The following is a 24,728-nucleotide window of genomic DNA, read 5'->3' on the forward strand; positions in this document are numbered from 1 at the left end:
GGGAAGGGATCTGTGTGTGCAGGAGCTTTCCTGTGCTAGGGGTGGCTGCCATTGGGTCCTGCCTAAAGGTGCTGGCTGCCAGCTGCCCCTGACACCCTCAGAACTATCAGTGTGTTGCCATGCCTGCATGTCCTCCTCTGAGCATCTTCGAGGAAGATGGTTCAGACAGTTTGCTCTTTAGAATAGTTGCCTTGTTAAGGGAGAAAACAGATGTGTTATTCAGATGCTCTTGCCAGACCGAGCTTGGACGGAGATGAGGTTCTAGGTGCTGATTGTTTTGTGGTCGAGTGAAGCCTTGTCATTAGTATGATCTGATGTCTTCTTGAGTGGGGCAGGCCAGCTAATCCCCTGCCCTGATCCTCACAATGGAGGTGCAGCTGCTCATTCTCAGGAGGTCTGGGCCTGTGGGTGGTTGTGTTCACTTGTCTGAGCATCGGTGGGAGGCTCCGAAGCACCTGGAACACATGCTCTGTGTTCCTTCCTCACTGGACCCTGCCTGTGAGCTATTGTCACAGCCTCAAGGACCAAAAAATTAGGGACAGTGCAGTGAAAGGTCATCATTAATAAAATGGAATCTTCAGCTGTCCTCCTTTGCCTTGCCCTGGGGCACCTCCTTAAGGTGTGATCCTTGTGGTCTCTGGCCAGACCTAGGAGAAAGTTTCACCTGGCAGGAACCTGCCTATTCTTTGAGACTCTAAGTAGTAGCTCCTGGAAAAAGCCTTGTGGGTCAGATGCAGTGTCAGCGTATTCTTCACGCCAGAACCCAAAGCCTTTGACTACATGGGATGGTGAAGACCTCTTCCCAAGGCGAGGCTGCAGGAGCACTGCCCCTCAGCCACGCTGCTGCCCGCGCTCCCAGCACGGCCCCTCCTCTGACCCAGTCCCCTGGCCTCTGACTCCCCACCTATACAATTTGCCAACCTTTGGTAGTTGAGGTGGAAGAAGCTGCACCTTTTGCATACCCGTCTCGGTGCAGACAAATGCTGCCCTGAAAACAACAAAATCTGGATTGGTCTTGCCAACAGACCACCACCCTGGCCACCACCAGGCCACCACCTGGCTGAGATTCCCTCCCAGGTCTCTGAGAGAGAAACCCGTTACTGAAGAATCTCCTACATGTTCTTTCCAGGCACTTGTACTCCACCTTGCTCACAAGTTCTACACGAGTTCGCAGAATGCTGCCTTACTCATTCCTGCCAACTGTGAAATTAGCAGATTGAACTGTGTCTTCCTCCCCTTTCAAGATTTGCGTTTGTGGGGAGGAGCAGGGGAAGAGGCCTGTGCAAGTCTTCCTAACTGTTAGAAGAGCAAAATGTCAAGTCCCTCATGTCTAGATAATGGGTCCTAGGGAACTGGCTGCCCCCAGGACAGGGCACTTGGGCTTTGGCTTAGCCTTCCTTGAGCTGTGGCCCCAGTATGGCCCTTGTTTACATAGACTTCTTGCTTATTGACATCTGAGCAGCCCCTCCAGCTGTGTGCCTCGGGCAACCCTGGGCTGAACCCTGCTTGTGTCACCCCTTATGTCCTCCTGGTACTTTTTTGCCTGACGTATTTCTGGCCTTCCCACTTTACTAAACACTAGGAACTCTGTTTCTTTCTTTTTGGACTTAAAATGAAGGGTGTGTGTGTGTGCGCGCGCGTGCGCGCGTGTCCGTGTGTGTGTATGTGTCTTTAGCTCCTGGTAGCTATATTTGGAACTTACTGTTTCTAATAACCATATGCCAATAATCACTCAAACACTCAGCTTTCCCCTTGATTACAAAAGCAGGAAGTCTGTTATGGTGGTCTGTTTTTCTTCCACACAATAAAACACATTGTCTGCTTACTGTACCAGTATTTGGCTAACATTAAACCCTGGGGGAAGCTGAAATTGGAACCGTGAACAGCTAATTTTCAAAACATTTGTTTAATGTAAATTGTGGTGTCAGCTCCCAGAAACAGCAGAGAACCTGCATCTCCAGGTTTAAGTGGAATGTTCTGAAAATAACCTTTCCAGAGACACGCAGAAAAAGCCTTAGGAACATGCTAAAGCACTTGGAGTAAAAGGGAGTTGGTATTTTTCAAGTGTCAACACTTGAATTCCAAATCATAATTTTCCCCCCAATTTGATATAATTAGGAGGTTTTGAAAATCTCCAGTTGTGACAGCTGAGTCAGCTATCATGGAACCAGTTAGAGGAGGCAGCAGAACCCACTGGGGCTGGGAGTCCAGAGCCCGGATGGTGCCTTAGGGCTCCGCCTTCCTACTTGGGTGGCCTTGGGAAAGTCTATGCCTCAGTTTACCATCCTCCCATAAAATGATGAGGTCCATTCCAGCCTTATATTTCAATGACTGAATATTTACACCATTGTTTCTTATTAGGTAATATGTGTGAGAGTGGGGATAGTGCAAGGAAGGATGCTGTAAGATCTCACTCTCACCACAGCCCCCCCAAGCCTCCCCAGAGCAGTCTCTGTAATGAGTGTTTATGTACCTTGCAGAGAGTCTATGCATATAAAAGCATGGAGACCTGTAAAGCTTTTCTTGTCATCCCTGTCTTTATTTTTAAAGATTTTATTTATTTGAGAGACAAACTATGTGCGAGCACGAGTGGGGAGGGGCAGAAGGAGAAGGAGAGAGACTCTGAAGCAGACACCATGCCGAAGGTGGAGCCTGATGCAGGGCTTGATTCCACGATGCTGAGATCACAACCTGAGTTGAAATTGAGAGTCAGGGGATCCCTGGGTGGTGCAGTGGTTTGGCGCCTGCCTTTGGCCCAGGGCGCGATCCTGGAGACCCGGGATCGAATCCCACATCGGGCTCCTGGTACATGGAGCCTGCTTCTCCCTCTGCCTATGTCTCTGCCTCTCTCTCTCTGTGACTATCATAAATAAAAAAAAAAAAAAAAGAAAAGAAAAAAAGAAATTGAGAGTCAGACGCTTGACCGACTGAGCTACCCAGGCGCCCTCCCCATACCTGTCTTTAAATATATATAAAAATGCTGTTACCCACTGTTTTGGCAGGGTGGCACAGTGGTTAAGGGGGCCAGCTCACTTGGTTTTGTGTTCTAATTCTGCCATTTCCTGGCTGTGTGACTTTAGGAAGTGACTGAATTTCTCTGGTATCTCTGTTTCCTCACCTGTGAAATGGAGCTGGAACACGGGGTGGTTGGAAGGCTCAGGAGAGCACGGTGTCAGGTCCTTTTCACAATGCCTGGTGCACACGTTTGCTGTTGCTCTTACTCCCTTGTTCTTCCACCGCTCTGAATATAGAGCTGGCTCTGGAATATTTCGTGGTGTGGTTCTAGTGACCTAGACTGTAGGCAAAACCCCTCTAACCTGTTCTCTGTGAGTGAACTTGCAGTTGTTCTGAGCATTCTATCCAGCAGTGCCACAGTGACCCTGATGGTATGTGGGTGTCCATGCTCACGCATCTGTAGGACAGTCCCTGATGTGCGGTTGCTGAGGCAGACACTTCTGATGGCTGTTGCTCACACACACAGCATCTTACTCCATTCAGAAATTTGAAACGCTGCCTCTTCCTTTTAACATTTAACACCAAAGTTGTTGCAAGAAGATGCATTCCTTTGGTCAGTAGTCAGTGGATGTGCACGTGCTCATTCTCATTCCTGCTGCTGAGGGTCCAGCAGTGAACAAAGGCCCTTGGCCTCTGGGGGGACTCACTAAGCCTTGGTCTGGTGAGGGCAGCAGAGTCGTTATATAAGAGGTGTAGGGGGCAGTGGGCGCTGTGACAGGAGTACAACAGAGTGACAGCAGAGGGGTTGTTGCTTTACGGAGGCAGTTGGGTCAGGCCTCTCTGGTAAGGTGACCTTGGAGCAGAGACGCGAGACATAAGGTGTCTAGATGTTCAAATGATGGGCGGGAGAGCACTTGTGGCAGAGGACCAGCAAGCGTGCCTGTCCCCTCCCAGAGGAAGCTCGGCAGGGCTGGTTCTCCATGTTTCCAAGACTTGCACACTTCTGGCAGTTGGAGAAGCCTAGAAGTGCTTCTTTATGATAACGGTTTTCAAATGCAGAAAATACTAAAGATTCGAAGGAAGCTGTTTATGCTGAAAGCAGTCTAAGACTGCTTGTCAGAATGTTTACTGAGAACCGTAGGATAACCTTTAGGGGATCTCCAAGAAGATTGTTTTTGCCAAAATTCTGGATTAAAAAATCTCTCACCTAGGGTTTTTCTTATTTCTTTTTAGTTTTTATTTTAATTCAAGTTAGTTACCATGCAGCATCCTATTAGTCTCAACTGTACATTGTAGTGATTCAACCTCACCTGGGACTTTTCAAAGATAAACCAGACTACCACCTCCAACTAAATTACACCCCTCATATGGAAATCACCCCCTGGATCATGAAGGTACGCCTGGTCCTCACTGCTTGGCAGAAAGCCCATGATGAATTTGGTAGAGCACCTTTTTGTTTTCTGAGAAATATTTAAACTGGAAATCGAGTGATCCGTGTCTGGGTAGGGGATGCCAAAGAAAGAGACTGGTTCTTGTGAGAAGCTGCCATCCTTGCAAAATATTGGTGACCTTTTAATGAGCTTTCTTTTTAATTTTATTTTTATTTATTTTTAATTTTTTTAATTTTTTTTTTTTTTTTTTTAATGAGCTTTCTAGCAGGTCAGACATGAGGGCGAAAGAGACTGGGTATAGGTAATCTTGGGTTGATGATTTCACATAAGGCTCTTTGGACACTCAACCCTACGTGTTCTTAAATAGGTCTCCCCTGACTCTGACTGAATAGGTTTGCACTGTTGAAAACAGTGCAGCGTGCAGGTCCCATACATGAGATGTTTGGATTTGTAGAACAATATTAAATTCTCCAACGTCAATTATGTTGGAGGTTGACAGAGAGTATTGCTTGCTAGCTTTTTTCCCCTCCTCCTGGAAAAAAACATCTACCACCAACTATCACCATTTCATAAAAGAAAATGGCATTTTCATCTGAAAAGGCTGGGAAGGGAAGAAGTAATCCCAACTATAGCCTCTATGTAAAGCTAAGAGGGGAACCGTTACTATGATTTGAATGCAGTGACATCTCGTGAGGCACCTGAGTGCACCTAAACTACCCTGTCGTCCTGTCGTGGGCTGGGAATCTGGCACAGAAGAGACATGGGCTATCTGCCAAGTAGCCAGACTACAGAGAACTGGGATGGAACGGCCTGTCCTACACAGACAGGGTTTGCAGCTTTCTCTCAAGGCCACTGGTTTATCAGTTCTCTCACCTTAGACTCATTTTTCCCATGAGGAATCAAAGGCAGAGGAAAGTCAAGCAATTTGCTCTAGGTTACATCACTAGTAGAACCAGATATCAGATGCAGAATTTCAGAGCCCAAACTTCATGTCACCTGTGTGTCCTATGACCATGAACCACTTGGTTCCCTTGGGAGAAGCCCCTCTGTTCTGTAGGTGGAGGGCTGACATCCATTGTAGGGCAAGTGGGGCAACTACTTAAATTTTTTTTTTCAATACCACACTCTGGACTCTAGCTGAATATATTTGCACATTCATGATGTATATATTCTGCTTAAAATTTCCACCACTTGTCCTCTATAGCACTGTTTTCCAGTTTTATGAAGATATGCTTGACATACAGCACCTCATACATGTAAGGACTTGACTTATGTATATTGTGAAATGCTCACCACATAAGTTTAAATGATAGCTGCTGTCTCCTGTAGATTAAAAAAAAAAGCAAAAGTGTTCGTTTTTGTGATGACAACTCTTAGGATTTACTGTCTTAATAACTTTCAAAAACACCATGCAGCACAATTAATATAGTTGTCATGCTGTGCATTACACCCCCTGTACTTCTTTACCTCATAACTAGAAGTTTGTACCTTTTTGGGTAATATTTAAGAAAAGAAATGTGGTTGAACTACAACGTTAAATTAGTTTCGGGCATATAGTGTAGTGATCTGTCTTCTCTGTATGTTTTACTGTGCTCACTGCGAGTGTAGCTACCATCTGTCACCCTGTAACATTATTATAATTTCATTGACTTAATTCTCTATGCTACACCTTCTATCCTTGTGACTTATTCTGTAACTAGAAGCTTGTACCTCCTACACCCTTTTTCACCCATTTGCCCATCACCCTACCCACTTCTCCCCTGGCAGCCATTACTTCTCTGTATTTGTGATTCTGTTTCTCCTTTTTGTTTTATGCATCTCTTTTTTTTATTCATCTCTTTTGATTTTTAGATTGCATATGTAAGTAGTATCCTATGTTACTTACCTTTCTCTCATTTATGTAGCATAACATTCTCTAGGTCCACCCTTGTTGCTCAAATAGCAAGATGAGACAGAGTAATATTCTATTGTGTGTATGATATATGTATATGCCACTTCTTTGTGCATTCACCTGTTGATGGACATTTGAGTTGCTTTTCTATCTTGGGTATTGTAAATAATATTGCAATAAACATAAGAGTGCATATATCTTTCCAAAATAGTGTTTTCTGTTTCTTTGGGTAAATAACAAGTGATGGAATTACTGGATCATATAGTAACTGTATTTCTTATTTTTTTTTGAGGAACCTCTATATTGTTTTCCACAGTGGCTACACCAATATATATTCCCACCAACGGTGCACAGGGGTTCTTTTTTCTTCACATCCTCGCCAACACTTGTTTTTTCTTGTCCTTTTGATATTAGCCATTTTGGTAGGTGTGAGGTGATAACTCATTGTGGTTTTTTTTTTTTTCATTGTGGTTTTGATTGGCATTTCCCTGATGATCGGTGATGTTTTGCATCTTTTCACATGTTTGTTGGCCAACTATGTCATCCTTGGAAAACTGTCTACTCATGTTCTCTGCCCATTTTTTAATTGCTTTTTATTTTGATATTGATTTGTAGAAGTTCTTTGTATACTTTAGATATTAACCCCATATTGGATATATCATGGCAAATCTTTTCCTATTCAGTAAGTTGCCTTTTTATTTTCTTGATGGTTTCCTTAGCTGTGCAGAAGTTTTTTAGTTTGATGTAGTCCCAGTAGTTTGTTTTTGTTTTTGTTTCCCTTGCTTAGGGAGATATATCTAGAAGAATGTTGCTAAGGTCAATATCGGAGAAATTACTGCCATGTTTTCTTCTGGTTTTATGGTTTCATGTCTCACATTTAGGTCTTCAATCCATTTTGAGTTTATTTTTGTGGAGGGTATAAGGAAGCGGTCTAGTTTCATTCATTTGCTTGTAGCTGCCCGTTTCCCAGCATCATTTACTGAAGAGACGTCTTTTCCCCATTATGTATTTTTGCCTTTCTTGTTGAACCATATAAGCATGGGCTCATTTCTGGGTTATCTATTCTCTTCATTGATCTGTGTGTCTCATTTTGTGCCAGTACCATACTGTTTTGATGACTACAGCTTTTGTAGTATATCTTGAAACCTGGGACTGTGATACCTCTAGCTTTGTTCTTTCTCAAGGTTGCTTCGGCTATTTGGGGTCTTTTATGATTCTATATCAGTTTTAGTTTTCTTGTTCTAGTTCTATGAAAAGTGCTATGGGTATTTTGGAAGAGATTATGTTGAATCTGTACATTGCTTTTGGTGGAATGGATATTTTAACAATATTCCAATCTGTGTGCATGTAATATCTTTTCATTTGTGTTGTCTTTCATTTCTTTCATCATTGTCTTAGACTGTTCAGAGTACAGGTCTTTCTCCTCCTTGGTTAAATGTATTCCTAGGTGTTTTATTCTTTTTTTGTGCAATTATAAATGGGATTGTCTTAATTTCTCTTTTTGCTAGTTCATCATTACTGTATAGAAACACAACCGATTTCTGTGTATTAATTTTGTATCCTGCAACTTTACTGAATTTGTTAATTCTAGGGGGGTTTTTGATGGAATCTTTAGGGTTTTCCTGTATAGTATCATATCATCTGCAAACAATGACAGTTTAATATCTTCCTTAACAATTTGGATCCCTTATATATATTTTTTTCTTTTTTGACGGCTGCAGCTAGGACTTCCATTACTTTGTTGAATACAAGTGGTGAGAGTGGACATCCTTGTGGTGTTCCTGATAGGGGAAAAGCTATCAGTTTTTCCCCATAGAATATGATGTTAGCTGTTTTTCACACATGGCCTTTATTACATTGAAGTATATTTCCTCTAAACCCACTTTATTGATAGAGTTTTCATCATGAATGGATGTTGAATATTCTCATGCTTTTTTGGGGGGCATCTACTGATGATCATGTGATTTTTATCCTTCATTGTGTTGATGTGGTGCATCACATTGAGTCATTAGCAAATATTGAACCATCCCTGCATCCCCAGAATAAATCCCACTTGATCATGGTGAATGATCTTTTTAATGTATCCTTGAATGCAGTTGCCTAATATTTTTGTTAAGGATTTTTTAAAATCTGTGTTTATTAAGGATATTGGATCTAGGACACCGGGACCCTGCTCCCCATCCACCCATGCTCCCAACATGTAGGGGGAATGTAAACCATGGCATTAACCAGTCTTCCTGACCTGGAGAGAATTCCAGCAGCTCCTCTGCCATTTGGGAGTTCTAGGACTGGATTTTTTTACGTAGTAGCCTCTCTCTTAAGCAAAGGCTGTTTTTTTTTTTTCAGTGCCCCAGAGTAGATAGATCTGCTTCCAGTGCTTCATTACTATTCCTCCCTGCTGCAGTTCACTGCAGCAATGGTGGGGGTTGCCTTGGTTATCATGCTTCCATCTCTTTTGCTGTTTTTCTCTATGTGGTCTCTTTATCTTTTGTTATGTAGAAGCTGTTCAGTCAGCCCTCAGCTCTTCAGAAGGAATTGCTATATCAGTTGGAGTATATTTAGTGTGTCTGTGGTGGAGGTGAGTTCAGGGTCTGCTCACATCACCATCTTAGACTGGAACTCTAGGTGAAAGCTGGTGTCTTTTGACCACTGACATCCAAGTCCCCCACAAATACACAACGGTAAGTCAAAAATGAGGTACAGGGCCTTAGATGGAATTTGAGCAAGTTAAGGGACCTTTCTTTATCTTCGTAGTACATTTAACTTCATTGAGGAATTTATTTTTTTTCTCGATTTTTGTCAAGATTGTGTTGGATTCATTTGGGTTATTGTATGTAGCAGTTAGCATTGAGTCTGTGCATTTCAGGATTGGAATTTACCACCACGGGGTGATACATTCTGCTCTGGAGATATTTAAGTTGTTTCCAATTTGAGGCTCCTACCAAGATTCCTGCTACAAAGTACATGCCTTTTGGTGCACACATGTTATGTTGTCTTGGGAGAATACCTTTAAGAATTGTGATATCATAGGATATTCATATGTTCAGCTTTAGTAGAGAGTGCCAAATAGTTTTCCCAAGTGGTATAAAAGTATGGAGTCCCAATGCAACAAATGAGGCAGGCTTGCCAAGGCAGGCTAATTTGAGAGTTAAATTTTAGCCATCCTGGTGGGTGTGCATAGTCTTGATGACCAGTTAGCTTTAACATATGCTCAAATAAATTTTGGCCCTTTGGATAATTCCTTTTGTGCTAGTGTTTTGTGCTGTTTTAAAAATTAGGATTAGCTATCGATTTTAAATGACTTACTTCCTTTTATATTATGGATATGGATTCTTTTTTTATTGAGATGTAATTGGCATTTAATATGACAGTAATTTCAGGTGTACAACATGATTTGATATTTGTGTACATATTGTGAATGATCACCATAGTATGTCCAGGTAACCTCTACCAGCATACATAATCACCAAGTTAGTTTTCTTAGGATGAGAACTTTTAGGTCTACTTTATTAACAGCTTTCAAATATGCAATACAGTTTTACTAACTATAGTCACCATTCTGTATATTACCTTCCCATGACTTCTTTCTTTTATAACTGGAACTTTGTACCTTTTTAAAAAATTTATTCATGAGAGACACAGAGAGAGAGACACAGGCAGAGGGAGAACCAGGCTCCATACAGGGAGCCCCACGTGGGATTGGATCCCGGATCTCCAGGATCACACCCTGGGCCGAAGGCAGCGCTGAACCGCTAAACCACCCGGGCTGCCCAACTTTGTACCTTTTGACCTGCTTCACCAGTTATACACACATACACATACCCCACTGCCTGTGTCAACCATCAGTCTGTTCTCTGTATCTAGGAACTTGGGTTTTTTTTTTTTTTTTCTGTGATTCTACCTATAAGTGAGAACATACAGTTATTTGTCTTTCTCTGTGATTTATTTCACTTAGTATAATGCCCTCAAGGTCACATCAGTCTTTTTATGGCTTAATAGCATTGTATTCTATATATATGTGTGTGTGTGTGTGTGTGTGTGTGTGTAGATGTATATATAAAATGATTTAGAAGATATGTATTATAAGACATATAATAAAAATAATATGACATGTTAAATATGTAAGGACATATATATTAGAATATAAAACATGTTTGTGTATATAATAGGTAAACACCTTTATCAAATTTTCACATATTCTTTATCCATGTTTCCATTGATGGATACTTAGGTTCTTTTCATTACTGGGCTATAAATACATAAATAATGCTGTAGTCAACATGGGGGTGCACATATCTTTTGAGGTAGTGTTTTTGTCTTCAGAAGTAAAAATTGCTGCATCATATGGTAGTTCTATTTTTAATTTTCTGAGGAACTTCTGTACTGTTTTCCATGGTGGCTGCACCAATTTACATTTCCACCAACAGTGCACAGGGAATTCCCCTTCTCCATGTCTCCATGTCTTTTTGATAGCTTAATAGGTGTGAGGTGATATCTTACTGGGGTTTGGATTTGCATTTACCTGATGATTTGTGATGTGGAGCACCTTTTCAGGTATTTGTTTGCCATCTGTATGTTGTCTTTGGAAAAATGTCTACTCAGATTCTGACCACTTTAAGTTTTTATTTAAATTCCAGTTAGTTAACATGCAGTATAATATTCCTTTCAGGTGTGCACTGTAGTGACCTAACACTTTGATACAACACCCAGTGCTCATCACAAGTACCCTCCTTAATCTCTATCACCAATTTCACCCATCCCCCCCAGCGACCTCCCCTCTGGTAACTGTCAGTTCTGTAGAGTTAAGAGACTATTTCTTGGTTTACCTCCCTCTCTTTTGTTCCATTTGCTCATTTATTTTTTAAATTCCACGTATGTGTGAAATCATGTTCTTTTTCTTTCTCTGATTTATTTCACTAAACATAATTTTCCTAGCCCCATCCAAGTCATTGCAAATGGCGAGATTTCATTCTTTTTTATGGTCAAGTAATATTCCATTGTGTACATATACATCTTCTTTATCATTTCATCAGTCAGTGGATACTGGGGCTATTTCCATAATTTAGCTATTGTAGATAATACTGCTATAAACATTGGGATGCATGTATTCCTTTGAATTAGTATTTTTGTATTCTTTGGGTAAATACCTAGCAGTGCCATTGCTGGATCATAGAGTAGTTCCATTTTTAACTTTCTGAGGAACCTCCATACTGTTTTCCAGAGTGGTTGCACCAGTTTGCATTCCCACCAACAGTACAAGAGGGTTCCCCTGCCTCCCTATCCTTGCTGACGCCTGTTTCTTGTGTTGTTGATTTCAACCGTTTTGACTATTGTGAAGTGATAACTCATTGTAGTTTTGATTTGCATTTCTTTGATGATCAGTAAAGATAAGCATCTTTTCATGTGTCTTATGATCTGTATGTCTTCTTTAGAAAAATATTCGTGTCTTCTGCCAATTTTTAAATTAGATTATTTGTTTTTTGGGTGTTAAGTTTGGTAAGTTCTTTATATATTTGGGAAACTCTTTATCAGCTATGCCATTTGCAAATATCTTCTCCCATTCTGTAGGTTGCATTTTAGTTTTGTGGACTGTTTCCTTCCCTGTGCAGAGGCTTTTTTGGTGTAGTCCCAATAGTTTATATTTGATTTTATCTCCCTTGCCTCAGGATACATATCTAGAAAGAAGTTACTATGACTGATGTAAAAGAAGTTACTGCCTGTGTTCTTTTCTAGGACTTTTATGGTTTGAGGTCTCACATTTATATCTCTGACCACTTTTTAAACATTTATTTCCTTTTGCTATTGAGTAGTAGGAATTCTTCATATATTTTGGATATTAAGCCCTTATCAGATACAGATCTTCCTTGACTTCTGATGGAGCTGTGTCTTGTAAACCCATTGTAAGTTGAAAATAATGTTAAGTTTAAAATGCATTTAATACATCTAACCTACCAAACATCATTGCTTAGCCTCGCCTATGTAAATGTACTCAGAACACTTAGATTCACTTACAGTTGGACAAAATCATCTCACACAAAACCTGTTTTATAAGAAAGTGTGAGATATGTCATGTAATTTATTGAATACTATACTGAAAGTGAAAAATATAATAGTTCTGTGGGTACAGAATGATTTTGTAAGTGTATTAGTCATTTACCCTCATGATTGTGTGGCTGACTGGGCCCTGTGGCTAGCTGTTATTGCCTAGCATCACTAGAGCGTATAGTACTGCATGTTGCTATCCTAGGAAAAAATCAAAATTTAAATTCAAAGTATAGTTTCTATTGAATGTGTATTGCTTTTGTACCATTGTAAAGCTGAAAAATTCAAAGTCAAACCATTGGATGTCAGGGACTGTCTGTATATGATTTGTAAATTTCTCTAAAAGTTGACTTTTTATTTTGATGGTTGCTTTGCAGAATCTTTTCGGTTTGGTGTAGTCCCACTGTTTTGCTTTTGCTGCTTTTGCTTGGGATACCATATCCAAATAAATCATCACCAAGACCAATATCAAGGAGCTTACCATCTGTTTCCTACGAGTTTCTTGGTTCAGGACTTAATTATTTAATCCATTTTGAGTTAATTTTTGTGTATGATGTAAAATGTTGGTACAGTTTCATTCTTTTGCATGTGGCTGTCTCATTTTCCCAATACAGTTTAATTGAAGAGACTGTTCTTTCTTCATTGTATACTCTTAGCTCTTTTGTCATGAATTAATAATACATGTGAGTTTATTTCTGGGTTCTCTATTCTGTTTCATTGGTGTATGTATCTGTTTTCATATTGGTAACATATTGTTTTGATTATTATATCTTTGTAATATGATTTGAAATCAGGGAGCATGATAATACCTTTTGTTTTATTCTTTGTCAAGATTGCTTTGGCTTTCAGAGTCTTTGTGATTTCATATAAATCTTAAGATTGCTCTGTTTCTGTGAGAAATGCCATTGGAATTTTGATAGAGATTGCACTGAATCTGTAGATTGATTTGATTAGTATGGACATTTTAACCATATTAATCCTTTCAGTCCATGAGCACCAAATCTCTCTCCATTTATTTGTGTCTTCTTCAATTTCTTTCATTAATGTATTCTAGTTTTCAGTGTACAATATGTAGTTTTCAGTGTATACTTTTTTGCATTTTGGGTTAAATTGCTAAGTATTTTATTTCTTTGATGCAGTTGTAAATGGGATTGTTTTGTTTTTCTTTCTGATACTTTGTTATTAGCATATACAACTCCAATGGATTCCTGTATATTAATCTGGTATCCTGTTACTTTACTGAATTCATTTATTCTAACCGTTTTTTTGTGGAGTCTTTAGGGTTTTGTGTATATGATATTATGCTGTTTGCAAATAGTGACAGCTTTACTTCCCTTCTGATTTTGGTGCCTCTTATTTCTTTTTCTTGCCTAATTGCTCTCGCTAGGACTTCTAATATTGAATAAAAGTGGCAAGAATGGATATTACTGTCTTGTTACTGATCTTAGAGGAAAAGCTTTGAGCTTTTCACTAATGAGTATGATGCCAGCTCTCAGCTTGGCATTTATGGCCTTTATTTATGTTGAGATATGTTTCTTCTGTACCCATTTTGAGAGCTTTGTATCATAAATGGATGTTGAATTTTGTCAAATGCCTTTTCTGATTTGTGAGGTGATCATATATATCCTTTTTATATTTCATTTGTTAATATAGTATATCACTTTGCTGGATTTGTGGGATATTAAACCACCCTTACATCCTTGGAATAAATCCCACTTGATAATGGTATATGATCCATTTAATATATTGTTGATTTCAGTTTGTTTATTTTGCTGAGGGTCTTGCATCTGTGTTCATCCGGGATATTGGCCTGTAATTTACTTTTTGTAAGGCATCCTGGTCCGGTTTAGGTATCAAGGTAATGCTGGCCTTAAAAAGTGAGTTTGGAAATGTCCTCCTCTTTTATATTTTCAGACTCATATTTAATTCTTCTTTAAATGTTTGGTAGAATTAACCTGTGAAACCTTCTTGTCCTGGACTTCTGTTTATTGAGAAGTTTTTCATGACTGATTCTGTGGCTTTACTAGTAATCCATCTGTTGAGGTTTTTATTTTTCTTTGATTCAGTCCTAGTAGGTTATCTATTGCTATGATTTGGTTCATTTCTTCTCGGTTGTCCAATTTTTTTGGTATATAATTTTTCATAGTAGTCTCTTATCCTTTATATTTCTGTGGTGTCGTTTGTAACATCTCTTTCATTTCTTTTTTTTTTTTAAAGATTTTATTTATTCACGAGAGACAGAGAGAGAGAGAGAGAGAGAGAGAGAGAGAGAGAGAGAGAGGGGCAGAGGGAGAAGCAGGCTCCATGCAGGGAGCTTGATGTGGGACTCGATCCCAGGACTCCAGGATCGCGCCCTGGGCCGAAGGCAGGTGCTAAACCACTGAGCCATCCAGGGTTCCCCATCTCTTTCATTTCTGATGTTACTTATTTGAAACCTCTTTTTTTTCTTGGTGAGTCTAACCAAAGATTTGTTGATTTTTGTTATCTTTTCAAAGAGCTATTAGGTTTATTGATCCTTTCTGTTTTTAGTCTGTTTCCACTCTGATCTGTATTATTTCCTTCTTTCAGCTAACTTTGGGCTTCATTTGTTCTTTTTTCCCCCCTCTGGTTTCTTTTGGTGTTGGGTGTTAGAGATTTCTCTTGTTTTTTGAAGTAGGCCTATATTGCTATAAACTTGCCTCTTACAACTGCTTTTGCTGCATTCATAAGTTTTAGTATGTTTATTTCCATTTATATCAGAGTATTTCTTAATTTCTCTTTTGATTTCTTCTTTGATCTATTGGTTGTTGAATAGTGTGTAGTCTAATCTCCACATATTTGAATTTTCCAGGTTTTTTTCTCCTCATAACTGTGATCAGAAAAGATGATTGATATGATTTCAGCCTTCTTAAATTTGTTAAGACATGTTTTGTGGTCTAAAATATGATCTGTCCTGCAGAATGTTCCATGTTCATATGAAAGGAATGCGTATTCTTTTACTTTTGGGTGGAAAGTTCTGAATATATGTTAAGTCCACCTGGTCTCATGTATCATTTAAGGCCAGTGTTTATTGATTTTCTGCTTGCTTGATCTATCTACTGATGAAAGTGGGAGATAATGTCCCCTGTTATTATTGTATTGCTATTTGTTTCTCCCTTTAGGTCTGTTACTGTAGGCTTTATACATTTATGTGCTCCTAGATTAAGAGCATAAATGTTTACAATATTTATAAAATATATACAGATATTCTCTTGTTGGCTTGACACATTTACCATTATGTAATACCCTTCATTATCTGTTACCGTAGTCTTTGTTTTAAAGAATATTTTGTCTGACCTAAGTATAGCTATCCCTGCTTTCTCTTGGTTTCCATTTGCATGAAAAATCTTTCTCTGTCACTTCACTTTCATTGTGTCTTGCCCTTCTTGTAAAATGTGTCTCTTGTAGGCAGCATATTGTGAATCTTCTGTTTTTATCCATTCAGTCACTGTATGTCTTTTGTTTGGAGAAATATTTAAAGTAATTATTGACAGGTATATACTTGTCATTTTGTTAATAGTTTTCTGGCTGTTTTGTAATTCTTCTCTTTACTACTTCTCTTGCTCTCTGCCTTTGTGATTTGATGATTGCCTTCAGTGGTTTCTTTATCTTTTGTGTATCTACTGTAGGCTTTTGCTTTGTGTTCAGCATGAGGTTGATATATAACAACCTCTTGACAGTCTGTTTTAACTTGCTAATGTAAGTTTGAACACATTCTAAAACTCTGAATTTTTACCCTCCCTACATTTTGTTATTGGTGTCATACTTTCTTTTAATCTCATGTGTCCCTTAATTATTGTATTGTTTTTACTACCTTTTAATTTTAACCTTCAGATTAGCTTTATAAGGGATTAAGTCACTACCTTTAGTACTTACCTTTACTAGTGAAAGTTAAACTTGGATATGTTTTCCTGTTACTAAATAGCACCATTTCTTTTCATCTTAAACAAGTCCCTATAACATTTCTAGTATGGCCAGTTTAGTGGTAGTGAACTCCTTTTGCTTTTTGCTTGTCTAGAAAATAATTTCTCTCTCAATTTCAAAGGACACTTTTGCCAGGTATTCTTGGTTGGAAGTTTTTTACTTTCAGCACCTTGAATATATTGTGCCACTCTCTTGTGGCCTGCAAATTTCTGCTGACAAATCTGAGAGTCCCACGGGGGTTCCCTTGTATGTTGTAAGTTGTTTTTCTCTTGCCACTTTTAAGAGTCTCTCTTTGTCTTTAACTTTTACATTTTAATTATAGTGTGTTGTGCTGTGGGTCTCTCTGAGGTCATCTTTTTTGGAACTCTCTTGGTTTCCTGTCAGGATTTCCTTCTTTTTTTATGGCTGAATGTTCCATTATATATATATACTACAGTTTTTTCTCCATTCATCTGTCTATGGACCCTTAGATTGTTTCTTTGTGTGAACTGTCATAAGTAATGCTGCTGTGATCATAAGGCGCAGTCACCTCTTTGACATAGTGTTTTTGTTTCCTTTGGTTATATTCCCAGAAACAGAATTGCTGGATCATTTGGTAGTTCTACTTTTAAATCTTTGAGGAAGTTTCATACTGTTTTCCATAGTGGTCATGCCAGTTTACAGTGTGGGCAACAGCTTTAAAATGGAAGAGGCCATGAGCAAATAAATAGTTTTTGAGAATCACTGGTATTAATTATCATAGGCTAATAAGCCTTATAACTTAGCTTCATATTCAGCTGCTGACTCATACCAGGGGCACAGGGAAGCTGTCACGGCCCCCTCTTCCCAATACAACCAGCTCCGTTTCTTGAATGCCTGAAATTCTGTCAGTTAAGGCTTTCTCACCTCTAAAAAAAGTGAAGTATTTTTGGGCAGAAGCACTCTCTATCTTTACCTACTTATTAACTATATCCTGTTCCCAAGCATTTACTGAGTACTTCCTGTATGCATGGTGTTCACTGGGTAGAGTAGTGGTTCTCAAACTTTTTTGCTTGCCTACCTCCCAAAACAATTTTGAAAATCTTTGAATCACACAGATTTAAAATTGGACAGCTAAGCTTTTGATAATAAATATACATATGTAGGGTATAATTTCTGATATACAAAAACTATTTCATTATTTAAATGTGTACAAAGAAATCTAAATACTGTGTTGATTTGGAATATCATCATCTTTTAAAAATATACGGACAAGCTCTTTTTTAACAAATGGAACATTTACATTACTTTTCTCCTTGAGCCATTATGTCCCTTTCACTTGTCCCACAGATTTTTTTTTCTTAATGTCAGATATTTTATTGCTGGTGGTAGTACTTTACTGATCTTCACAACAAAAATAATGTATATAAATTTAAATTTACTTGAAAATTTCCTGTGATCATAAAGGCACTAAATGTTATGGATTTTACAGGATTGGCTGGTTATTACACCTAAAAACACACAGTTGATCAAACCAGTGAATATTTTACAATTTAATAACTACTAAGGAAAACAGTAGTCTTGGAACTGTATTCTTACAATAGGATATATTGAGATACATTTCATGATTGGATTGTTTGTGTCTTTGCTGTTGAGTTTAATAAGTTCTTTATAGATTTTGGAAACTAGCCCTTTATCTGATATGTTATTTGCAAATATCTTCTCCCATTCTGTAGGTTGTCTTTTAGTTCTGTTGACTGTATCCTTTGCTGTGCAAAAGCTTCTTATCTTGATGAAGTCCCAATAGTTCATTTTTGCTTTTGTTTCTTTTGCTTTCGTGGATGTATCTTGCAAGAAGTTACTGTGGCCAAGTTCAAAAAGGGTGTTGCCTGTGTTCTCCTCTAGGATTTTGATGGACTCTTGTCTCACATTTAGATCTTTCATCCATTTTGAGTTTATCTTTGTGTATGGTGCAAGAGAGTGGTCTAGTTTCATTCTTCTGCATGTGGCTGTCCAATTTTCCCAGCACCATTTATTGAAGAGACTGTCTTTCTTCCAGTGGATCGTCTTTCCTCCTTTATCGAATATTAGTTGACCATAAAGTTCAGGGTCCACTTCTGGGTTCTCTATTCTGTTCCATTGATCTATGTGTCTGTTTTTGTGCCAGTACCACACTGTCTTGATGACCACAGCTTTGTAGTACAATCTGAAATCTGGCATTGTGATGCCCCCAGATATGGTTTTCTTTTTAAAAATTCCCCTGGCTATTCGGGGTCTTTTCTGATTCCACACAAATCTTAAAATGATTTGTTCTACCTCTCTGAAGAAAGTCCATGGTATTTTGATAGGGATTGCATTAAACGTGTAAATTGCCCTGGGTAACATTGACATCTTCACAATATTAATTCTGCCAATCCATGAGCATGGAATATTGTTCCATCTCTTTTTGTGTCTTCCTCAATTTCTTTCAGAAGTGTTCTATAGTTTTTAGGGTATAGATCCTTTACCTCTTTGGTTAGGTTTATTCCTAGGTATCTTATGCTTTTGGGTGCAATTGTAAATGGGATTGACTCCTTAATTTCTCTTTCTTCAGTCTCATTGTTAGTGTATAGTGATACAGTTTTTGCAATAACTGGTAAAGTAGTTACTTATTTCTGAAATGAAACTGGGTTCAGCATCCTGTTTTTGTATATTTATATACAGGTAAAAGTACCTGGAATGTCTTGGTCACAAAAAATAAGTGGGAATGGAAAGGATTTTGTTAAAGCAACATCATTCAATCCTCTGAACTCTTAAGTTCCAATAGTCACTTAGTAATCTGTCATCAGTTTGTTTTAATACATGCTTTATTTTACAATTGTTTTAGATTGACAAAGTTAGAGATAGTAAGAGAGTTCCTGAATACTCCTCACCAGTTTCCCCATTGTAACATCTTCCATCACCCTGGTATATTTGTTGCAACTAAGAAACTGGCATTGGTACATTACTATTAAGTCCATCAATCTGTTTTTATAATGATCTCTCAGGTGTTAAGTCAATTTGATATTTCTCCCATTTTGTTGAAAGCACAGAATTAGAAACATCTGAGTAGTGAAAGGATTTGTCACCCAGCCTTTCCCTTTCTTGTTTCCTGGAAAGTATATAAAAAAAAGGCTTACTAAGACTTGCCATGTAACTGTAGGTTATACCTTTCACTTTTGCGGTTCTCTTTCACTTGTCATATCTGGTATACTGAAAGAATTAGGAAAACCATAATAGTGACCATTTTGACCTATCTTTGCTAATGCCCTGTTTCTTGATAAAATGCTTTTTGTCTTAGCACTTATATCAAAACCTTGAAGCTTCAGATTTGGCTCATTTAATTTACAGAAAATGTTCCAGGTTTGCCATTGAACTTAATTGTAAAAGTAGTCCTGCTTGTTAAAGCACTCAGTAAAACTAGAATTTTTTTTTCAATGTAAGCAAAAATGTTAATGTTAATGAATTTGAATCCCTAAACAGACATGTAGACCTTGCCTTGAGTTGGTGGTCCAGAGCCTTCCTTTAGAAGACGTGGCCATCTGGAATACCTCTCACCCCTGCTTTCTTGGTTTGCTCCCACTGGAACATCCCTCAAGAGTGATGTACTTTTTGATAAAAACTGGAGGGAAGAGAAAAGGGGAAGTGTCTAAACACAAACTACCATTGTTTCCACTGTCTTTAGTCTATGATATATGTGAATACAGAACATCCCCACATGAGCAAAAATACCTATTCCTCATACCGTCCTTATACTTAACAGAAATGCAAGAAAGACTGAGAAAGCCCTGTATCCCTATTCCCGGGGTGGGAGAGGGGGAGTGACATCCCAGTAATGAGAAGTGGGACACGGGTGGTAGTGCAAAGATATGTGGCATGAGACCATCACTCAGGGTAGATCAGTTTCAGGAAAAGTATATTAAAAGTTGGGGATTGGAAATTAATTAAAACTCTGGACAACATACCTTGCAGGACTCTTGGGAACCCCAGGGTATACATACTTGAATCTGGTTGGTATTGGGAAGAGGCCAATGAACACGCTGATAACCATCCCACCAGGAGGGTGGGGAGTCCCCAGGGGCAGCAGGGCTTGCCAACAGCCACCATAGGGATGCTTCTTTCTCCAAGGCTGGTTTTCTTGAAGAAAGCTGGGTACCGTCTAACTCCTGGGCTGGGGGAAGGTTAGAGGGTTATGGAGTTTCGTCTGATTTTTGGCTCTTTGAGAACTTGTGATCAGGAAGTTTGCTTTTCCCCCTCAAACTTGAATAGTGAACAGACATCTAGAAAGCAAAGACCCTAATTAAGAGATATTTAGTTGGTTTAAATTTATGAAAATGTTGTAGATTGTCACTCTGCAGTAAAATTTTGCCTTCAAGTATATTTTTATTTTTTTTATTTTTTTTCAAGTATATTTTTAATACACAAATTTATTTTGTAAAAATATTATATATTTTTTATGTATTACAAAGTGATAAAAGTACAACTAATGCTCTTCATCGAACTCCCGGGCTTCACAGAGCTTGCGGCTCCCACTTTGAAAAAGGCCAAAAACTGGTTGTGCTTTAGTTTCCTATTTCCTCCAGGACCATGGGCAGGGCCTAGGAGCCACCTCCCTGTTAGAAAAGCCCAGATCCCTTTGGTCTCTGCCTGTGTAGCCTCATGATGACTCTTATCTTTGTGCAAGAAGAAGCAGGGGGAAGTCAGCAAGGCAGCCAGCGCGGATAGCACCACTGAGGGAACACCGGTCGACGGCTTCACAGTCCTCTCCACCAAGAGCCTCTTCCTTGGCCAGAAGGTAGGCAGACGTGCGGCCTCAGTCTGCTCGCGGCCCTGGGACAGACGGGTGGAGGCCACCTCTGCTGCAGGAAGGCCTGGGGATTCCCAGAGGCTACTCCTGGCCTCGTAGGTGTGGGTGGAGGAGTGGGTGGCCTCAGGGAGGGCCGCGGCAGGAACGCTGGGGGAGTCTGTCCGGGCAGGTGGAAAGATGAGATAGTGGTGAAAAGAGAGAAGGCTATTCCTGTGGTGGGGTGGGGTGGGGTGGGTGGGGGGGCGGGGGGGGGCATTCAGGACAGCCTGGGCTGAGTCTGCAGAAGGAGCTGCTAATGTGGGTAATGCTATTACATAGCCCTGGCCAGAGAAAAAGCCCAAAGTCAAAGCTGGGTTTGGCAAAGGAAAGGTCTAACAGACAGCCCACTCACTCCGGTGGGCACTGCAGGCAGAGCCTCTGATCTGGGGGCGGGATTGTTTTAGACTTCCTTAGGTAACTGGTACACTGAGCCACCTCTCGACTCCTCAAACCAATCTTTTGTTTGTTTTAACCGTGGGCACTGTATTTTCAGCCATCCCAGTGATGCAGCTTTGCCAGGACGCCATGGTTTTGTAAAAGATGATTCACTTTTGCTGAAAATAAAAATGATGCAAAGGCTTTTAAGACCTGAGAGTGAGAGTTAATTGATATTTCTCTATTAACACCAAAAAAGGAGGGGAGGGGCTGGAGAGAGAGGGAATTCCGCTTCTTTTATTTTTTAAATCCTACATGAAAGAAAATTAAAGGCATGAATTTGACCTTCCATGTAAATTGCGCTGTGGCCAACAACTTGGTTCTGAAGCTGCATCATTTTTACAACCTCACTGTCAATTTTCTTTCGCATCTCAAGTGACACAGCCCTCCTGCTCCTGCCTTGCAAGTGCTCTTCCTCCTCCCCCACCCCCCTTCCTGTCCTGGTTGCACTCAGGCTCTCATGATGCAATTCCTGTGGTGGACCCTGTGTTCCAGCAAATAACCATTGCAGCTGACATTTTATAACCATTATCTGTATTTTTGTATGCATTTTTCAAAGGAAAAAAATAAGCAGCACTTGTCATCTTAAGGTCTGGGGCTTTGAAAGTTTTCGTTTAAGGTATTTTTGATTTACTTAAAAAATTTCAACTCAGCAGTGGAGGCCACCACCTGGGTCTACTTTCACACCCTTTAACATGTCCTTTGGGGAATATATTGGACGTTAATGTGAACCGTCATCCCAGTTGCCATGGTTTGAACTCAAGTGTGAACACTCTCTGCGGTTTAGGAGCAGCTCCCGTGTGCTTTAGAACCTTGGTGCAGACCATTAGCTGGGCTTGCAAGCCTGTGAAGCAGGTAGAACAGTTCTGTCCCTCCCCCTCCCCATGGTCCCTCACTCTTTGCTCCATCCTACCTTTGAGTACCCTGACGCTGGCCTCTCCCTTCCCTGTGTTGTTCTTGCTACCTCCTGCCATCTACCCCAAAGCCAGCCTCCCATCAGAACTCCTTACCTCTTCTTCCTGGACAAAGTCATGTATTTGCACAATAGTGGCACTCAGACACACAAATGTCCACGTATGGATGGATGCCCTTTTTGATCTTGGGATTGGGGTCTTGTCTGAGCTCTGCACTCTGTGAGCCCTAGAAAGGAGGTGGCTCAGGCTGCAGACAGCCTGCTAGTTCCGCTGCCACCAAGCAGCGCTGTCCTCTCCACCATTCAGGGCACACCTTGGTCTTCAGCCTCAGGGCTGGGTGCCACAGGCATAACAGTCCTAGAAGGTACAAAGCAAATACGGACTGTTCAGGGCTGGGGAGACCAAAAAGCTGTAGAGAAGTATCGATACTTCATAGTAACCTACAGGGGTGTCATTTAATGTCATTTAAGAAACAGGAAAAGGGAAGGAGTAGACTTGACAGAGAAACTTATGTGCTGTTGGATGTCCTGACTTTGGAAGGGAGATTCTGAAAGGATTGATTGAGCCCAACCCAGTGTAAAACAGTCAGCTGTCAGAGAGGGAGTTGGGTGCAGAACCAGGTGGACTGCCCACCTTCTTTCGCACCTTCACTACCGCGAGGCTGTGCCTCCAGGTTAATGACCTGAGATTCCCACATCCAGGATGAGGGACCCCCCAATTCAGTACTGCACATGCCCTTGAGCAGTGTGAGCTATGTCTCCCCAGATGTGGTGGCGGGATAAGGCAGCATTTCAAGCCAGCCTGGACCTCAGTGTCAGAAAGTGTGTTATCAACCTTTTCTGGAACCCTGGGCCCCTGAGGTGTGACATGGAGCAAGTGTTTGTCATCGGGAGCATCATTTGCAGACAGTACTTCCTGACCCTTTATTGGTTATGGCCGTGAAAGTCATAACATGTAATGCAAAAGGAGCAAGAATCCTAAAACTGATATGAATTTTCACACAAAGCACATTTTAAAATGGCATTATCACAGATGACAGTTTAGGCTCAGAGTTCTGGAAATGTCCTAAAGGGAGTACTTGAGAATGAAGAGTGTGTAGTACCCTGTACTCTCTGCATCTTTTTTTTCCCGTCTCTACAGTGAAACCTATGCTTGAATCTTGCAAGCTAGTGATGGTAGAGAAAGGTGACACTGTGCCCTGCACAGCCCTACCAGGCCCAGTTGCTAAGCTACTCACAGGAGAAGCCGGCCCAGGGCTTAGGAGTCTGGGATCTCATTACTGTGGCTGCTGGCGTGTTTCACATACTCAAGTCTCAGGAGTCGTCATCCTTGTTACTCCACTGTTACCCAGCGTTCACACACATTGTTGAGTTATTTTCCAAAAGAAGACAGCGCTGTGAACGTGCCTTCATCAAATGTTTTTGCTTGGTGGTTCAACAAAGATTCGCAGCTTCCTTTCAGAGATTGAAAAACCTGACAGTTTTATTCCCCCCCCCCCCCAATTCTTCCAATGTGGACTCTACAAATCTGGGTCAGTGGCAGTAAATGATTTAAGGCTTTCTTTGTAGGGACAGGATTTATTTGAGGCGGTAGAGGAGGCTGCATGACGAGGCTATGAGTGAGTCCCAGGCTGTCTGCATTGTAGCCACAGTTCTGTAGGCCGCTGAAGGCAGGGGCAGGGTATGTGGGTTTTCTTCCTTGCATACACACACCCAATTCCCAAGGGCTAGAAAACTGCAAGGAGAGAGGGAGTGAGTAAGGCAGTAGTAAAGAGGGAAGGTCGATGCTCTCTTTCTACCCTCCAGTTGACGATTGGTATCTGAGACACCATGAACAGTGCTGCCTCAGCTCCTGGGCCTCTGGCAATGCCCACATCTGTCCTTGTCTCTTTGTATGACAGGCTCTAGGCTGAAACCCACCAGATGCCACCACCAGACCTGAGGCCTTGGTGAGAACTGAAGCTGGGGATATGTGCAGGGTGGGTGCCAGAGCTCAGATAAAGGAGCCCCTTCATCCTGGAGGCAGGGCAGGAGGGGGCTACAGAGCAAATGTGGTTCTCCATCAGAGGCTACAAACAGTTTTAAGATTGATTGATTGATTGATTTATGGATGATACACATAGAAAGAGAGAGGCAGAGACACAGGAGGAGGGAGAAGCAGGCTCCATGCCAGGAGCCTGATGTGGGACTTGATCCCGGGACTCCAGGATTGTGCCCTGGGCCAAAGGCAGGTGCTAAACCACTGAGCCACCCAGGGATCCCCTACAAACAGTTTTATGGAAAACCTCACTCTTTCCATCTACTTTGGTTGAAGTGGACTTATGACAGGAAGCGAGT

The 24,728-nt window shown here is 40.5% G+C and overlaps 1 protein-coding gene across 4 annotated transcripts in view; it reads left to right on the forward strand.

Moving 5' to 3' along the window:
• Positions 1–24,728, forward strand: part of LOC129494535 (core histone macro-H2A.1) — a 78,775-nt gene that overhangs the window by 31,650 nt on the left and 22,397 nt on the right. For 2 of the 4 annotated variants that reach the window (XM_055301449.1, XM_055301447.1), the window contains exon 5: positions 20,882–20,992. In XM_055301449.1, coding sequence (XP_055157424.1) covers positions 20,882–20,992 — 111 coding nt within the window. The remainder of the gene's footprint in view (positions 1–20,881; positions 20,993–24,728) is intronic. The other 2 variants (XM_055301450.1, XM_055301448.1) reach the window with 1 other exon arrangement.

This window comes from Nyctereutes procyonoides, unplaced genomic scaffold (genome assembly GCF_905146905.1).
Source record: "Nyctereutes procyonoides isolate TBG_1078 unplaced genomic scaffold, NYPRO_anot_genome, whole genome shotgun sequence".
In the NCBI taxonomy this organism is placed as follows: domain Eukaryota; kingdom Metazoa; phylum Chordata; class Mammalia; order Carnivora; family Canidae; genus Nyctereutes; species Nyctereutes procyonoides.